We start from the raw sequence: 17,668 nt of genomic DNA on the forward strand, positions 1-17,668 counted from the left end.
CCCTCTCCCACCAAATGGAAGCATGCTCAGGGGGAGAATACTGCTGGAACCCCATAGCTTTACTAGAGAGAGGAGTATGATAAATCCTGGATTAGGCAATTTTCCCCTCTCACCTACTTCACACTCTCTAGTGTGGTCTTTAGTCCCAATGATCGGATCAACCTGTTCTGCACACATGTTCAGCTTTTTGGGGACTGCGGAGCTCTGTGGAGGGAGAGACCCGAATATCTGGTTCGGGCTCTGGAGTTTTGCTTTTTTTAACCTCCCCTCTCCCACAAATGCACTCCTGTTCTTCCAGGGGACCCAACTCTCCTTCTCACACTTTCCTTTTTCAATAGCAGTACAGTCAAACCTCTAGTTTTGTTGGTAGTCCGTCCCAAAGCAATCGGCCAAACTGGAAACCAATGAAACTCGAGGCAATTATTTTTTTATAGGAATCAATGTAAATCCAATTATTTTGTTCTAGTCATTCCAAAAAAAAAAACAAAAAAACTAAAAAAAAAAAAAACACACCAAACCACAGTTAATAGAGAATAAATATGGTTTTTAGTACCAAAAACAATAAAAACATAAAAGACTACTGTAAAGAATAAATGAACATTTAAACATGTTACGGTGTTTGATCTGTGCTGTTACATAGGACTGCAGGTCACATCAACTACATCATCTATCCTTAGCATTATCACTGTGTTCTCTGTGCTGTTACATAGGACTGCAGGTGACATCATTATCGGTCCTCCGCATTGTCACTGTGTGTTCTCTATGTGGTTACATAGAACTGCAGGTGACATCATTATCTGTCCTCAGGGTTATCACTGTGTGTTATCTGTGGTGTTACATAGGACTGCAGTTGAAAACACTGCGTTATCTGTCCTACGTTATCACTGTGTTATCTAGGTAAACATGGCCACTTACACTACTCTACAGTATTGTTTTACTAGCACCCACAGCAATGTTGGAGAAGGGTGGGTAGTGTTTCAGCATCAGGATGGGAGACGCTGAGCAGGAGATCACGTGGGCCATGTCAACAGCGAGGCTGCTGACTAGAGGCGAATTCTGGCTTGAAAAATCAGTAAGGCCGGCTGCACACGGCCGTGACGGGCTCCGCCGCGTGAATTCCGCGGCGGAGCCCGTCACGACGCCCCCCCAGAGACCCCAAACTTACCTGCGGATCCGGCGTCCTCGCTCCTGCGCCGCAGCGACATGTGACATTCCGGCCACGTCACATGACACGCCCACCATATGACGCGGCGGCGGTATTTCACGCTATCTTCCGCTGTGCTACAGCGGAAGATAGCGTAAACGGACGGCTTCCATTGACTGCAATGGAAGCCGTCCGCGCGTACACCCGCGGCAAATACCCGCGGCATGCTCTGAGGATGGGAGATTTTACAGTGCGGAATTCCGCACCGTAAGCATTGAGGTTCAATAGAACCAAATAGCTGCGGGCAACGCGGCAGAAATCCGTCCGTGGGAAGGAGGCCTAAAACTGGAAACCAGCTAAACTAGAAGACAATGAAACTAGAGTTTTGACTGTATACAAAATGAAAGCCAAGCTGTGATCGCTTACTATGAGCAGTTAAGACAGTTTCTTTTGGACAGTTTCATAAGTCTACCCCATAGTTATAAATAAAGCAATTGCTGTAATTTAGCTATCGAATGTTTTACGTGAAATCGGAAAAATCCCTTTAACTTAGAACACAAGGTGACTTTACCTGGCCGGCCACCGTTTCTTTACTTGTAACACAACTTCCTTTTAGCCGTTTCTCCATTTCTTCAATCTGCCGCTCCATCTCTTGTCTACGAAGAGCACTGGCTTGGAGCTCTTCTGTAAAAGGAGAGTAGAATGGCCACTTATTGTATGTTTGTCGTTACTTGGAGATTAAGAGTTACAAAACTTTTATGGACATATGGTAGAAAAGTGATTTTTTTTTTTTTTTTCAAACATCTGGTCACCATTTTTCACAAGTTTTCCCCATAGCCAACAGTTTTTAATGTGTGGGAGGATTTGCACATTCTGTAAGCTCTTAGTCAACAGAAAACTGTAGGGAAAGTTACAGGTAGGGCAGACAACAGAATAGTTAAGTCTGTTCTGTTCGTCATAGTGGGGTAACAGGGGAGAGTCCTGCCTTCCTGTTAATTCCGAACTCCAGAAGGTGTTTGAAGACCGGCAAAAAAAATAGGTCTGCCTTCTACGGACACCTGCAGGAGGAATATAGCTAGGGGCTAACACTATTTTCTGCTTAGCGTCTGCCTCCTAGAGGCAGAAGCTATACCCATACAGATCAGAAAGCAAAGCTTTCAAGTACCATAACACTTTTGCTAGATCTCCTTTATGACCACCTCCCTTTCTAGACAGTATAATTCCAAATTCCCATTCCGATCAGTGGAAAAAACATGAACACAAAATGCATCCCCTCCTTTCCATAACCCTCCCTCCTATTAACCAGTACTGTAAGAGGCAAACCTTCTCTTTTTTTACGGATTTTTGCCATGTAAATTTCTGCCCGAATCTCCTCTAAAGAGAATTCCTCCACGCCGGCATAGATTTTGCTTTTGCAGTACATGACCATCTCTTCATTGCCTTGTGAATTGCTCTGCAGCCGTTGTAGGGGATCCTCTTCCTTACCAGGCTTACGAGAGCTCAGGACGCTGCTGACTGCAGAGTTAATTTTACAAGGGGTCCTAAAAAGGAAAAGCAACAACAAAACATTTAGACTGCATATCTGCCAGGAATGAGGATGCTCATCTAATTTATTATTAATGATCATTTTAAACAACCCCACTCCATATGACCTATTAGGACATATGATCAACATAGAGAGTGAAGAGACCATAGAGAGTGGTTGCAAAGAGTGGCTCCCTTAGGATATAGGACTAGGATAAAAAAGTGCCTCGTTGGTAATTCAACATTTCAAAGAAAGGCAGAAATCTTCAATTTATAAGCTAGCTGGAAGGAGTCTTACACAGTTTGGTGCTCAGCCAATTCATCCACGTAAGGAGTGAAGCTGGGAAGGCTCTGAAAAGGCTCGCTGGTAGCGGACTGATGAATGTGTCGGGTTGGCTGAAAATTCACAAAAAATGAAAATTATTTAGTAAAAAACAAAAACTTACAAATTAACAACGCCATGGATGGGATTCTTTTAATCAAAATATTAGTGGCCTCTTAGAGCCGAATGTACAAGTATACAAAAAAAAGAAGAAGGTTTACTAATGCAAGCATTGAAGGTGGCCATAAACTATAGACTGAAGTAGGGGGTGATGGCTGAACAACTGTTGAATGAAGGATCATTTCACAGACACAAACATACACATTTTACTTCATAGTGGCTGTTATAATTGTTCAAATTTTGTCATACATGTTCAATAACCCCGAGTGACAGATGAAAAAGTTGATCATCCGCCTATCGGACTTCTTTCCATGCAATGGCGGTCTGCTAAAACGATTATTTATTAAGTTTCACCTGACGATCATTTTGGTCGTCCAATTGCATCAACTTTAGTGTAATGTGTATGGGGACCTAAAAGGGAACTTGTCACCAGGCTCATGCTCCCCAAACCACAAGCAGCATGAACCCAGAACAGATGTGCCTATGTATGCTTTGTTCTGAAACACGCTTCAGAAAAAACACATTAAAAAGTTTGGCTCAGAGCTCAGCTAAAAGGGGCTCCAAGTCAAATAGGTGGGCCACACTGGGCTCTCCCCACCTGCATCCTCAAAAGTGATAGCTGCTCTCCCTGCTTATGTACAAGGAGAGGAGCAGTCAGTCTTGATGACGCCGAGGGAAGAGCCCAGCACGGCCTGCCTCTGATTCAGAACTCTGTTCCAGCAGAACTCAGAGTCAAAGATTCTAAGGATATTTTTTCAGAAATGCAGCAGCATTTCAGAATAAAAGATACAAGTGCCAAATGGACATATTTGTTCAGGCAGCATGAACCCGGTGACAGGTTTACTTTAAGTGCTATAAATGCATGTGATGATGTACCTAGAAGGTAAAGTACGTCAACAGACAAAGAATGTATGGTCCTTAATTGTTGCATTTATTCACACAGGCAATATATAAGGTCTTTCATGGAGTTCTCCTTAAAAATGCAGAATGTTAGCAGAGATGGTTGCAAGGCTCTGCAGCTGCAGCCCCAATGACTATCCCCAATTCTGTTTCATATTCTCCTTCTTTCACGAAGATGGGCTCTTCTTAGCGCTCAAAACCGTTAAGGTTTCCATATGACAATCCCACCCTTCAACGTCAATGGTCAACGTCAGACTTGATAGAAAACATTGACAATGCCGAAAAATCGAGAATGGGGTGAGAACAGTTAGCGAGACTATGTTTGCAGAGCCACGCAGCCAGCCGCAGTCACAAGTCCTCCTTAAATGACTGCGCATTGCTAAATTCCAAGTGATATATAGAATAAATGGCTACAGACCAATCTGAAAGAGATAGTCCATTGTATATCTTTTGCCCTAATGAACCATCAAAATCCCTAGGTCCATGTATAAAGTTTGCTCACATACTATTGGAAATCCAATCCTAGAGGAAAAAGTATCCACAAAGTGGAATGCTATCGGCGGTGTTTAAAAAACAAACAAAAAATAAGATTGGAACGAACCAACGATCCCTCGTCTATCGCGGGGGTTACGTTCCAGACACCACCGTGATACGTGAAAATCTGCGAAGTAGCGGCGTTATATTTACACAAGTCAATCTGTCGGGTGAGCTGCCAAACATCTGCAAAAGTGAATGAATCATGCACTACGATCAATGAGTCAATCAGTGCCCAGGATACAGAATGCATTCCATCAGCCAAAAAGATGCCGTATACAATCTCACGTTGGCAAGCGCTAGTGGCGTACTGCATTTTCTGTATGTGCCGCAAAATTCCGCTATATAGCGAAAAACTCAGCGAAAACAGAATTATGTTTGGTCTAGCTAAAATCCGCAACGCACTGAAGCAGCAATCATTGAACTGCAATATAGCGAGGGATCACTGTACTGCATATTATAAAGGCCCCTTTTACAGAGCCAATTACAGGTCTTAAATGTTCATGGACTAACAATCAGCTGAAGAGCGAGCAATCTTTTGTCGGCTGATCTCTGTAAGCATAAAACGCTCTCTGATCGGCAGTACAGAATGTGAAAATGAGATGTGCAGTCAGTCTGTGGGGACAAACGGGTGTAGTAGCGATAGTTTGTCCCCATAGACTTACATTCGGTGTAAAAGAAAGTGAAGTGAGCGCCGATCAGCACTTGTTACATCAGGCTGAGAACTTGTCTAAAAGAGACCTTAAGATAAAATCCACAATTTTGTAATTACAGCAATCATCAAAATCAGGGATGTCCATATATTTCAGCGAGTCCCTGCCCTGTCTACTTTTTCTCTACAAATGACCTCAGGATTGATACCCCTGTTGACAGGGGTATTCTCAGCATAGAGAGATTGTCCAAACTATCCAACTTACCCTCCCAGAGTTCCAGGGTCCCGCTTTCTGTTCATTCTCTTTTGATCGAGCTGGTGGTAGTGCTGCCCATGGTTGAACACTCGCTGAGGGCATGCCTCCTGACACTGGAGCACCCAAATTTTCATCAAATACAACAAAACAAGAACGACTTGGAATTTGCTGTGCAGGAGCATTCAGTGCACTTAACCCTTGGCTACGAGCTAGAAAATAAAAAAAATAAAAAACACTAAATTTCCACCCTTACACTGCCATATTGAATATGAAGAGTGGAAAAAAAAAATTTCGATCACCTACATTTAACGTTGTCTCCCACTCTGTTTACTGGAGCTCTCACTTTATTCTTTCCCTTCGCTTTTAAGTCAACCAGCGAATTGCGCTGTGGTTCGCCAACTTCACAATCCCGTGTATCGCCCTCTTCACCAATTCCTTGTAATGCTTGGCGGGAGACTCGGGCTTGGAATTGTCTAAAAAAAGTATTATAAGACGCTATAGCACAAGAAGAGTTATGGATGAAGAGCAGCAAGATAAATTATTTGAACTTGGATAAATACAATAAATCACACCAATGCAGGCCTTAAAGGGGTTTTCCAGGGAGAATAGTATTGATGACCTATCATCAGGATAGGTTATCGATAGTTGATCGGCTGGTGTCCGTCACGCGACACCACTACCGATCAGCTAATTGTATGCCTGCTGACAGCGCCGCAATTCCACAGTGGTTGGAGCGAAAGTTTCTGCTACGACCTTTGTGTAGTGGTCGGCACTTCTAACTGAAGGCACGGCTCTCATTGAAATCAATGCGCTGGCCACTACACAGAGGTCAGATGAGAGACATCTGCTCTGACCTCTGTGTAATTTCGGTGCTGTCAGTGGTAGTTGTCCCGTGCGACGGACCCCAGACGATCAACTATTTATGACCCATCTATTCTCCCTGGAAAACCCCTTTAACAAGAAGTGTGCTAACCATATCTAACAGAAGACTTCACATGACACACATATACAAAAAACAGTAATAGTGTCAATGGTGACGACAACAACCGTCTTGATTTAGTAGAAGAAAAGGATGTTACAGACCGTTCCCTCAAGACTCAATATTAATACCATCTGTTTTTCCACCCTTCGAAGACCATCTGCATTAGTAAAGTCAATGTGCTGCTTGCTACAACAGGGAAGGCAAATTACGTGATTGGCAATTCCCTAGTAGGGGTCAGAGACGCTTGCTCTTCGTTAGACCCAGATCAGCTCTATAATGTGGAAAGAGAAGATGCATTTCCTTCCATGAACAAGGTGTCTCAAATGTCTGGGCAACACAACAGCTATGCAGGAAAAAACAGTATCAGTAAGGCCATCTGTGGTGAAACCTCCATTCGGAAGTTCTATTGCAGATCCGGCACAAGATACCGGAAGAAATAGCGCTGCATTCAGCACTTTTTCCTCTGATAAAATGCCGGGCAGCTGAGGGGACACAAAACGGACCCATTTATAGCTGTGGGCCATTTGGCACTGTTCGGTTCCATTATAAGACTGATTCATTCGACCAGGGTAGTCCTCTTTCCTGCTCCCCGAACGGGGGCGATACCTATAATCAGAGGTTGGTGCAGCTTGGCCCCATGACTCGAAGCTCCACTTGGACAGCATCGTCAAATTATGTTTATTCTGAAACGCTGCAGAGTTCCAGAATCACACATAAGTGGAGGCACTGTACATACATGTCCCGGATGGGTTCAAGCTACCAGAGGTTCAAGCAGTATGAACCTGGCAAAAGGTTCCCTTCACGAAAGGAAAATTCCCTGAAACTGAAATGGTTAAAGGGGCTGCCCCATAAAAGACTGCGCCTTTCCATACGCAAGCCCCCTGGGTCTCGCCCTGGTCCCGACAAACAGCTGAAAGACAATTTTGTTGAGGGAAGCTGTGGCTTGCCAGATATTTCCCCTAGACTGGTGACCACAGGGGAAGATTAGCATTACATGGCGGTCACTCACATGAATTTCTGTCAAGAGTGGCTGATACAAAGCGGCTGTTTGTTGTGGTTTATAGAAGGTGGTCTCGAGTAGGAAACACTTTAGTCTATAAGGGAATGTTCAAATGCACATCATTTGAAGAAAGTTCTGCAACTCAAAAGAAGTTCTATACATGTTATGGGGAGGTTTCTGCAGGTTATGCATGGATTTCTGTACACTCATTCAAATGAATGGAACAGTCATAGTTATTCCTTGCTTGCAAAAAATAAATATAGTCCAATAGACAAATAAGCTTAAAAATGGGATTTCTTACTTGTGATGGATCTCAAGCTTCTCTAAAGGTTCAGCCTTGCATTGGATGCCATCCTGGAATATGGAATCTGCCTTCTTATAATTGCCCCTAGCTTCATATTCTTCTGCCCACATGATATAAAGTTGTGCATGTAGAATCCCAATACCTTGGCTGTGTAAATAGCTGTACAAGTCTACAGGCTCTGTGCAGAAATGTGCCTAGGACAGAAGAATAAATGGTCCCACGGTTATAAAAACGTAAAAACCTTTACATTGACAGTACAATTCCTACCCCATCATCTCCAGTCCAAAAATATGGGATAATTTTGTTAGCCAGTAGTTTTAAAATTGATTCTAATAGCCATGCATCTAAAGCATAAGTTCTTACCGGAGACTGAAATGCTGATACTTAGTGTTTGGTCATATAGTGGATTTTTCTTGAGAATTTTGTATTTTAGTAGGGTCAGCTTGGCATACACACACGCGAACTGGGGCTAATCTGCAGGCAGCTACCTGCTGCTGAAATCACAACAAAATTGCAATCCGTGTGAAATTTCCACCATATGAACAAAGCATTGCGAGTCTCATGAAAATAAACGATCAATGTGAAATTTGCAATATGGCCCTTGTTTCCAGCACAGAGCGGCATAATAATCTTACATTTCACAAGAACAGAACCAGATGACTGAACAGAGAACCAGTTATAAGATTACTCCGATTGAAAACTAACTAAGACTGAGTTACGAAAGTGCTAGATTTTATTGGTGCATTATTTTGAACGGTCTTCCTATCCTTACGAGTACTTTTCATATATTTTTTCTATTATGTAATAAGAATGTAATAATCCAAAAGATATTATAAACTGCCACCCATGAGCGCCCATTAAAGGCACTGTGCCAACATGCACAACCCCTCCTTGAATGCAGGGCTGCAGGCGAACAGCTGATTGCTAGGAGTGCAAAGAACAGGACTCGGGCAGTCAGTCAACTTTTCCAGGGAAAGCTGCGGCTGTCCAAGCATTGGGAAAATGCATTTTTACATTTTCCCAGGACGACAACGCTCCAATGGTGCGGCTCTCCTTTCTGGATCATTGACAATGTCTATATGCCACGATAGAACATATGAACAGCAGTTCTCTTGGCACAACCCCTTTAACCCCTTCATGACATGGCCTATTTTGGACTAAAGGACGCAAGGATTTTTGGCGGATTTTCTTCTCCATTTATCAAAAGTCATAATTTTTTTTATTTTTATTGTTGACGCGGCCGTGTAAGGGCTTATTTTTTGCGTGGCGAACTGTAGTTTTGATCGGCGTCATTTTTGGGTACATTTACTATATTTTAAAACTTTTTTTTTATAATAGCAGGGAGAGAAAACGCATCAATTCTGTCATAGATTTTTTTTTTTTTTTTACAGCGTTAATCGTGCAGCATAAATAAGACAATCCATTTTTTCTGCGGGTCGGTACGGTTAAAACGATACCAAAATTCTTCCTTTTTTTAGGTTTTTCCACTTTTCTGCAATAAAAACCCTTTTTTTGGAAATTTTTTTTTTTTTTTTTTCTAAATCGCTGCATTCAAAGTCCTGTAACTTTTATTTTTTGATGTATGAAGCTCTATGAGGGCTTATTTTTTGCGAGACGAGCTGTAGTTTTTATTGGTACCATTTTGGGGTACATACGGCTTTTTTGATCACTTTTATTGTGTTTTTAGTGAGGCAAAATACTAAAAATTAAACTTACGCCCTGGAGCGGAAAGGGGTTAATGCTGGATTTTGACTATGTGAACTTATCAAAAAAGAAATCCTAATTTAATTCATATTCTATATATAATATGAAGTCACCTGTTCCCCCAACTTCAAATCGTTCCCCCCAAGTGAGAAAATTGGATGAGGTGGCGTTACATTAAGTACGTGATAGAAGTCACAGAGAAAGCAAGAAATTATTCTGCTGAACTTACAAACTTGAGGCAAATGTTGAGATAGCGCAGATCACCATAATATTTCTGATCTTGGTGGAATACTTTGACCGCTCTCTCGAGCAGCGGAGACAGGATGCTTTCTTTACCACCCTGAGGAAATGCTTGTTCTGCCCATTTTATATATCTACAACATAGGAAAAAGTTCCAATCTGCATTTTTTTAACGTACAGATGATTAGCACAGAAAGAGAAATTAGCATGGAAAATCATTACAGACCCGTAAACATAAAAATGTCACTACGATACCCTAACAGAGTTGTACAAGTGAATACAATTACCCCCACGTAGTCGTCTATTCATGCGCTGCCACTGATAAAACGCAAGTCTCTCCAAAAGTACTGCACAGATCCACATAGCAGAAATATCACTGTGTCTGTCAGTATATTGTGCTGCCCTCAGATAGGCCTTATGTCCACGGGCGGATCAAATGCCACATGCAGATTTCCGCAGCAGGAGACTTGTGGAAACCATTTGCGGGAGATCACAGATGTGATGTGTTTTCCACGCGGATGTACTGCGGATCATCCTCGTGGAAAAAAACTGCAACCCCACCACCCAGCCGTTTTGCCAACTCCCAAATTGATTTTAACCTTTAAATCCACAATTGTACTTGCAGATGCACTGTGGATCGTCTGCACCCATTGACTGCTATTGAGCCCGTTCGCATGGAATCCGCACTGAAATGGAGCATGCTGCAATTTATTTTCCGCACCAAACTGTCCGCAAATCAAATCTGTATACTTAGATTCAGTTGGGGACGCCAATGCTTCCCTATGGCCACTTTGAATTGCGGACCTTCTGCGTGGGTGACCCGTGCGGATTCCGCAAATCAAATCTGCCCGTGGCCATTGGGACATAGGGGGACAAAACAATGGTGATAGAGTGCCTTTAACAATGCCCTGAAATGCCAAACATAGTGTGCTGTCACGGTGACATTTTCTGTCTCTGCGACACCCCATGATGCATCACATGGACCTTCTCAGTCAGTGAGCACTTCTGAAAGCAACATCACAACATCATACATTGGTGTCCCCCACTCTATGTCCAAGACCAAAGAACCACTCCATAATGGCAGCTCCCATCCTGGTAGACTTTCTGTTGTCCTGTAATACTATATTTCCCCAGCAAAATATCTGACAGGCTGCAGCAACCCTGCCAAAGTCAGTAGTTTGCCAGGAGTGCCAAGAGTGGGACTTGGAACAATCAGATGATCACCCCCACTTCCACATACTCAAAAGTGTTGAGCATCTTGGCACAACACCTTTAAGTGTCGGAAAAAAAGGTTTAACAAGATGAAAACTTCTTTGCATACAAGTTGTCTTTGTATACCATTTGCTTGGGCAAAGCACCAACTAAACCAGACTGAGCCAACCTAAATGGCATTACTGGCACTAGATGGGAATTAAAGACTCTATGGGCAAACTACATACCTGTCCCAAACATCCAGAGGGTCATCTCCAGTGTTGAAGCGAAGTTCCAATTCAAAGGCCCTTAAACAAATGAGTGAAGAATTAAAATATTTTCTTTCCAGAAATTCAAATATTGGTTGAAAATCTGAGCTTTCATTTTCTAAAATAAAAAACAAACAAAAAGGTCTGTAACTGACTGGGAGCCACCTAGATAATGTCCACCACCTTGACTCTAGAGTCATAGCTCGCATTTTGCAACAGATACTGATGAATCCAATTGACTCCTAATGGATCTGTCAGGTTTCTTTTCACTGAATGGCATAAAGCAGCAAAGTAGGCTGTTCCGGCTGCAAGAGCACTGGAGAAGAGATGATGGAAGTGTGAAAAGCCCCATGAAAAGCTTCAAAACGGGATATTTATTGCAATTGGGGCAGTTTGCAACAGGTTCATGTAACTGTGGTTTCACATCTGCGTGGTGATTACGCTTTCTTGCTCCATTTGGGGAGCAGGAAAGGGGAATCCCCACGGCCAAACAGTTCCGTTCAGGACAGCGCCGAACGTACCTATAACTATAATGGGTCCTCCTATTTTCCGGCTTTTGGGCGGAAGAAAAAGTGCTGGATACACCCCTTTTTCTTCTGGTATTTTCAGCCAGATCTATGACGGAACCTCCGACCGGAGGATCCAACGCAGATATGAAACCGACCCGATATAGATTATATACATTAGCGCGTGTGTATATTATACCCACAGAGTAATAACTCAGTGACTCCCCTGGTGTAGTACATAAAGTACACAGAGTAGGCTTGTTGAATCACTCACTGTTTCTTCTGCTGAATGGCATTATGGTGGGCACTGTCTTGCTGGGAGAGAACTTCCTGCAGAGTGGACATGGCCCTCCCTTGGCGCAGAGGTTGAACATTTTCCTTACTGAGTTCCCACTCGTCTCCAGTCTGTGCCATCCTGGCTGGCAGCTGTGCAAAGAGAAAAGTGCACATTGGTATACAAGAGAAATATACTACAATGCTCAAAAAAAAATACGGGAACACTTAAATCACACGTCGGATCTTGATCTTCATTGTCTCCAGACTTTTGTATCCGTCACACCAGCTCAGAGGGGTGAACCTGCGCTCATCTGTGAGGTGCAACAATTGCAGACCTACTAGTTCTGGTGCTCTCTAGCAAATGCCAACTGAGCTGCACAGTGCTGGGCTGTGGGCACGGGTCCCACTACAGGACATCCAACCCACATGGAGACAGTTTGGTCAGAAGCATGCAGACTAGTAGACCACTGGAGGTCATTTTGTAGGGTCTGGCAGTGCTCCTCCGGTCATGATGCTGGGTTGATGCCCTGTCCAGCTCTTCTCATGCAATGGCCAGTGTCCTGGTACCTTCTCCATGCTCTTGAGACTGTGCCGGGAGACATCGCAAACCCTCTTGGTGACACCACGTGTAGATGTGCCATCCTGCAGAAAGTAAGTGTATCTGGGCAACCGAGAAGTTGAAATGGATTCACAATCGCTTCCGCTTCCTAATTGGTCCATGACGTTTAAAGGGATTTTCCAGTACTCGAATATTGATGATCTACCCTCAGGATAAGTCATCCATATATGGTTGATGAGGGTCCGTTGCTTTGGACCCCTGCTGATTGTGGAGCTCACTACATTCCGTTGAGTTGCCACAGCCCGTTCTCAGCGCTATAATGTCATGTTCGTTGGTCACACAACCTTAGAGTAGCTCATACCCACTCAAGGCAATGGGAGTGCACTGCAATAGCAGGTAGCGGAGCTATTAAATGTAAGGCGCTGATATGTAGGGAGGTAATAGTGGCACTCCCCAAAGTGCAATGACCACTTCAATCGGCTGATCGGAGGGGCCTCAGTGGCAGACCCCTATCGATCTGGCCTGAGAATACATCATTGATATGTTAGCGCCGGAAAACCCCTTTTAAGCGACTTGGGGTTGTACTGTGATGCTTACAAAAGGGGTTTTCCAGCCAAATAAAATCGATGACCTATCCTGAGGATAAGTCATCAACAGTAGATCCCCAGCGATCAGCTGATGGTCCTGCCTGCATCATTATCGGGGTCGGAACAGGAAGTCTCAAAATGTGGCTTTGATGGAATCTGACAGTGGGCCGGCCAATCAGCTGATTGCTGGGAATCCTAAGCGGCGGCAGACCGCTAGCGATCAACCACTGATGACCTATCCCGAGGAAAGTTCGTTAAGGGCTTGTTCACACAGGTGCAAGGGCATTCGCCATGAAAACACAACGCGTATTATGCCCGCTTTGGCGTGTATTTGTGTGCGCAAATTCACCACGTGCTTCCTCACACAAAGAAATCTGCACAAAATCCCATTGATTTTGTGCGCAGCAAATGTGCAGGTTTTCTGCGTCCGTCAGAGAACAGAAACCAAGACCCTTGGGTTGGGATCACTTTAACCCCTTAGATGGCGCAGTAAATAAGAGTATTTGCAGAACGGATGTTTTTTGCGCACGCATCGGCGTATTTTACTGTACTTTTTGCACCTACAATGTATGGTCATTTGCGCGCGGAAAACAAACACAGTGGTTGTAATGGTTAATTAGTTCAAAATGCGTTTCCATGGCAATTATGCATCTCCTAGCGAGCACGTTTGCGCACCCTATTAACTTCTATGGGGACCTTTGATGCAAAAATGCACAGAAGAATAAAACATTGTACTTTTTTTGCGTGACAAAAATGGAAATATTAACAAACGTAATGAAATCAATGTGCACAATCAGTGGGAAGAAGGGGTGTGTGAGTGCATACATATATATGATCTTTGGTGCTGCTGTGGAACTACAAGCTCTAGCATCTCCTACTAGAGGAGAGACACTGGGCTCTACAGTAAGGAGTACCGCCATCTTCCCACACACTGTGCGCCACTTACCGCCCGATCAGTTATTTCCGCCGCTCAGAGTCACCGCCGCACACAACACTTTCAAACTAAAGTAGCCGCCCGTTGATTGGTCCGCTGCCCTCCAACCCTACGTTGCATCGCTATGCTAAAACATACCACGTGAACTTAAAGGAAGCACCAGGGGATTCTGGGAGCTGTAGTTTTCAAGCGTTGCTGTAGAGTCCCGGCATTCCAGCAACCTGATTGGTTGTTTGGGTTGGCTGATTCAACCTGATTGGTTGTTTGGGTTGGCTGATTCAACCTGATTGGCTGTTTGGGCAGATGTGCTGCAGAAAATGATAATATGCGTCCCGGCACTCGGCGGTGATTTGTACGTTTCAGCTCGGGTCCTGTGTTTGAGCTATAAAGCGCCATAAGCAGGGCCCATATTGTGACTACAGACAGCACCTGCTACACTGGGAGCGTGAGACCTGCACGATATATCACCGGCAGTGAGAGATAGAAGCCGCGCGTCCAGCATTAAGTTCTATTGAAGTTCTGCTTATCCACCTCAGAGTCTATGGGGAGAGAGGGGGGGCACAAGAGTTTACAATCTGAGGTAATGGGGGGGACACAAGAGCCTACAGTCTATGAGGAGAGAGGTGGGGCACAAGAGCCTACAGTCTATGGGGAGAGAGGGGGCACAAGAGCTTACAATCTACGAGGAGAGAGGGGGAGGGCACAAGAGCTTACAGTCTATGAGGAGAGAGGGGGGACACGAGCTTACAGTCTGAGGTAATAGGGGGACACGAGCTTACAGTCTATGAGGAGAGGGGGAACACAAGAGCTTACAATCTATGAGGAGAGAGGGGGAACACAAAAGCTTACAGTCTAAGGAGATAGGGGGGACACGAGCTGTAATGGGGGGGGACACAAAAGCTTACAATCTATGAGGAGAGAGGTGGGGCACAAGAGCTTACAATCTATGAGGAGAGAGGTGGGGCACAAGAGCTTACAGTCTATGAGGAGAGAGGTGGGGCACAAGAGCTTACAGTCTATGAGGAGAGAGGTGGGGCACAAGAGCTTACAGTCTACGAGGAGAGAGGGGGACACGAGCTTACAGTCTGAGGTAATGGGGCACACGAGCTTACAATCTATGAGGAGAGAGGGGGGACACAAAAGCTTACAGTCTGAGGGGAGAGGGGGGACACGAGCTGTAATGGGGGGGACACAAAAGCTTACAATCTATGAGGAGAGAGGTGGGGCACAAGAGCTTACAGTCTATGAGGAGAGAGGTGGGGCACAAGAGCTTACAGTCTATGAGGAGAGAGGTGGGGCACAAGAGTTTACAGTCTATGAGGAGAGAGGTGGGGCACAAGAGTTTACAGTCTATGAGGAGAGAGGTGGGGCACAAGAGCTTACAGTCTATGAGGAGAGAGGTGGGGCACAAGAGCTTACAGTCTATGAGGAGAGAGGTGGGGCACAAGAGTTTACAGTCTATGAGGAGAGAGGTGGGGCACAAGAGTTTACAGTCTATGAGGAGAGAGGTGGGGCACAAGAGTTTACAGTCTATAAGGAGAGAGGTGGGGAACACGAGCGCACAGTCTGAGGTTATAGGGGTACACACAAGAGCTTACAGTCTATGGGTAGAGAGGTGGGGCACAAGAGCTTACAGTCTATAAGGTAATGGGGGGGGGGGCACGAGCGTACAGTCTATGAGGTAATAGGGGTACACACAAGAGCTTACAATCTATGAGGAGAGAGGTGGGGCACAAGAGCTTACAGTCTTTGAGGAGAGAGGGGGGACACAAGAGCTTACAGTCTATGAGGAGAGAGGGGGGACACAAGAGTTTACAGTCTATGAGGAGACAGGGGGAGACAGAAGAGCTTACAGTCTGAGGTAATGGGGGACACAAAAGCTTACAATCTATGAGGAAAGAGGGGGACGCAAGAGCTTACGGTCTATGAGGAGAGAGGTGGGGCACAAGAGCTTACAGTCTATGAGGAGAGAGGTGGGGCACAAGAGCTTACAGTCTATGGGGAGAGAGGTGGGGCACAAGAGCTTACAGTCTATGGGGAGAGAGGTGGGGCACAAGAGCTTACAGTCTATGAGGAGAGAGGTGGGGCACAAGAGCTTACGGTCTATGAGGAGAGGTGGGGCACGAGCTTACAGTCTATGAGGAGGGAGGTGGGGCACAAGAGCTCACAATCTATGAGGAGAGGGGGGGACACAAGAGCTTACAGTCTATGAGGAGAGAGGTGGGGCACAAGAGCTTACAGTCTATGGGGAGAGAGGTGGGGCACAAGAGCTTACAGTCTATGGGGAGAGAGGTGGGGCACAAGAGCTTACAGTCTATGAGGAGAGAGGTGGGGCACAAGAGCTTACGGTCTATGAGGAGAGGTGGGGCACAAGAGCTTACAGTCTATGAGGAGGGAGGTGGGGCACAAGAGCTTACAATCTATGAGGAGAGGGGGGGACACAAGAGCTTACAGTCTATGAGGAGAGAGGTGGGACACAAGAGCTTACAGTCTATGAGGAGAGGGGAGGACACAAGAGCTTACAGTCTATGAGGAGAGAGGTGGGGCACAAGAGCTTACAGTCTATGAGGAGGGATGGGGGACACAAGAGCTTACAGTCTATGAGGAGAGAGGTGGGGCACAAGAGCTTACAGTCTATGAGGAGAGAGGTGGGGCACAAGAGCTTACAGTCTGAGGAGAGAGGTGGGGCACAAGAGCTTACAGCCTGAGGAGAGAGGTGGGGCACAAGAGTTTACAGTCTGAGGAGAGAGGTGGGGCACAAGAGCTTACAGTCTGAGGGGAGAGGTGGGGCACAAGAGCTTACAGTCTGAGGACAGAGGTGGGGCACAAGAGCTTACAGTCTGAGGACAGAGGTGGGGCACAAGAGTTTACAGTCTGAGGAGAGAGGTGGGGCACAAGAGCTTACAGTCTGAGGAGAGAGGTGGGGCACAAGAGCTTACAGTCTGAGGAGAGAGGTGGGGCACAAGAGCTTACAGTCTGAGGAGAGGTGGGGCACAAGAGCTTACAGTCTGAGGAGAGGTGGGGCACAAGAGTTTACAGTCTATGAGGAGAGAGGTGGGGCACAAAAGTTTACAGTCTATGAGGAGAGAGGTGGGGCACAAAAGTTTACAGTCTATGAGGAGAGAGGTGGGGCACAAGAGTTTACAGTCTATGAGGAGAGGTGGGGCACAAGAGCTTACAGTCTATGAGGAGAGAGGTGGGGCACAAGAGTTTACAGTCTATGAGGAGAGAGGTGGGGCACAAGAGTTTACAGTCTATGAGGAGAGAGGTTGGGCATAAGAGCTTACAGTCTGAGGAGAGAGGTGGGGCACAAGAGCTTACAGTCTATGAGGAGAGAGGTGGGGCACAAAAGCTTACAGTCAATGAGGACAGAGGTGGGGCACAAGAGTTTACAGTCTATGAGGAGAGAGGTGGGGCACAAGAGCTTACAGTCTGAGGAGAGAGGTGGGGCACAAGAGCTTACAATCTATGAGGAGAGAGGTGAGGCACAAGAGCTTACAGTCTGAGGAGAGAGGTGGGGCACAAGAGCTTACAGTCTGAGGAGAGAGGTGGGGCACAAGAGCTTACAGTCTGAGGAGAGAGGTGGGGCACAAGAGCTTACAGTCTATGAGGAGAGAGGTGGGGCACAAGAGCTTACAGTCTATGAGGAGAGAGGTGGGGCACA

General features: G+C 45.4%; 1 protein-coding gene across 1 annotated transcript in view; it reads right to left on the minus strand.

Moving 5' to 3' along the window:
• The window catches only part of BUB1B (BUB1 mitotic checkpoint serine/threonine kinase B), a 51,650-nt gene extending 37,526 nt beyond the window's left edge, over positions 1-14,124 (minus strand). The window contains exons 1-10 of the mRNA XM_066608522.1: positions 14,017-14,124; positions 11,923-12,074; positions 11,122-11,181; positions 9,672-9,816; positions 7,736-7,932; positions 5,756-5,925; positions 5,462-5,661; positions 2,967-3,064; positions 2,468-2,685; positions 1,716-1,828 (exon numbers count right to left, since the gene is read on the minus strand). Of these exons, the coding sequence (XP_066464619.1) occupies positions 1,716-1,828; positions 2,468-2,685; positions 2,967-3,064; positions 5,462-5,661; positions 5,756-5,925; positions 7,736-7,932; positions 9,672-9,816; positions 11,122-11,181; positions 11,923-12,062 (1,341 nt within the window). The 5' untranslated portion in view covers positions 12,063-12,074; positions 14,017-14,124. The remainder of the gene's footprint in view (positions 1-1,715; positions 1,829-2,467; positions 2,686-2,966; positions 3,065-5,461; positions 5,662-5,755; positions 5,926-7,735; positions 7,933-9,671; positions 9,817-11,121; positions 11,182-11,922; positions 12,075-14,016) is intronic.
• Positions 14,125-17,668: the final 3,544 nt, after the last annotated feature.

The sequence above is a fragment of the Eleutherodactylus coqui genome, chromosome 6, assembly GCF_035609145.1.
Source record: "Eleutherodactylus coqui strain aEleCoq1 chromosome 6, aEleCoq1.hap1, whole genome shotgun sequence".
NCBI lineage: Eukaryota > Metazoa > Chordata > Amphibia > Anura > Eleutherodactylidae > Eleutherodactylus > Eleutherodactylus coqui.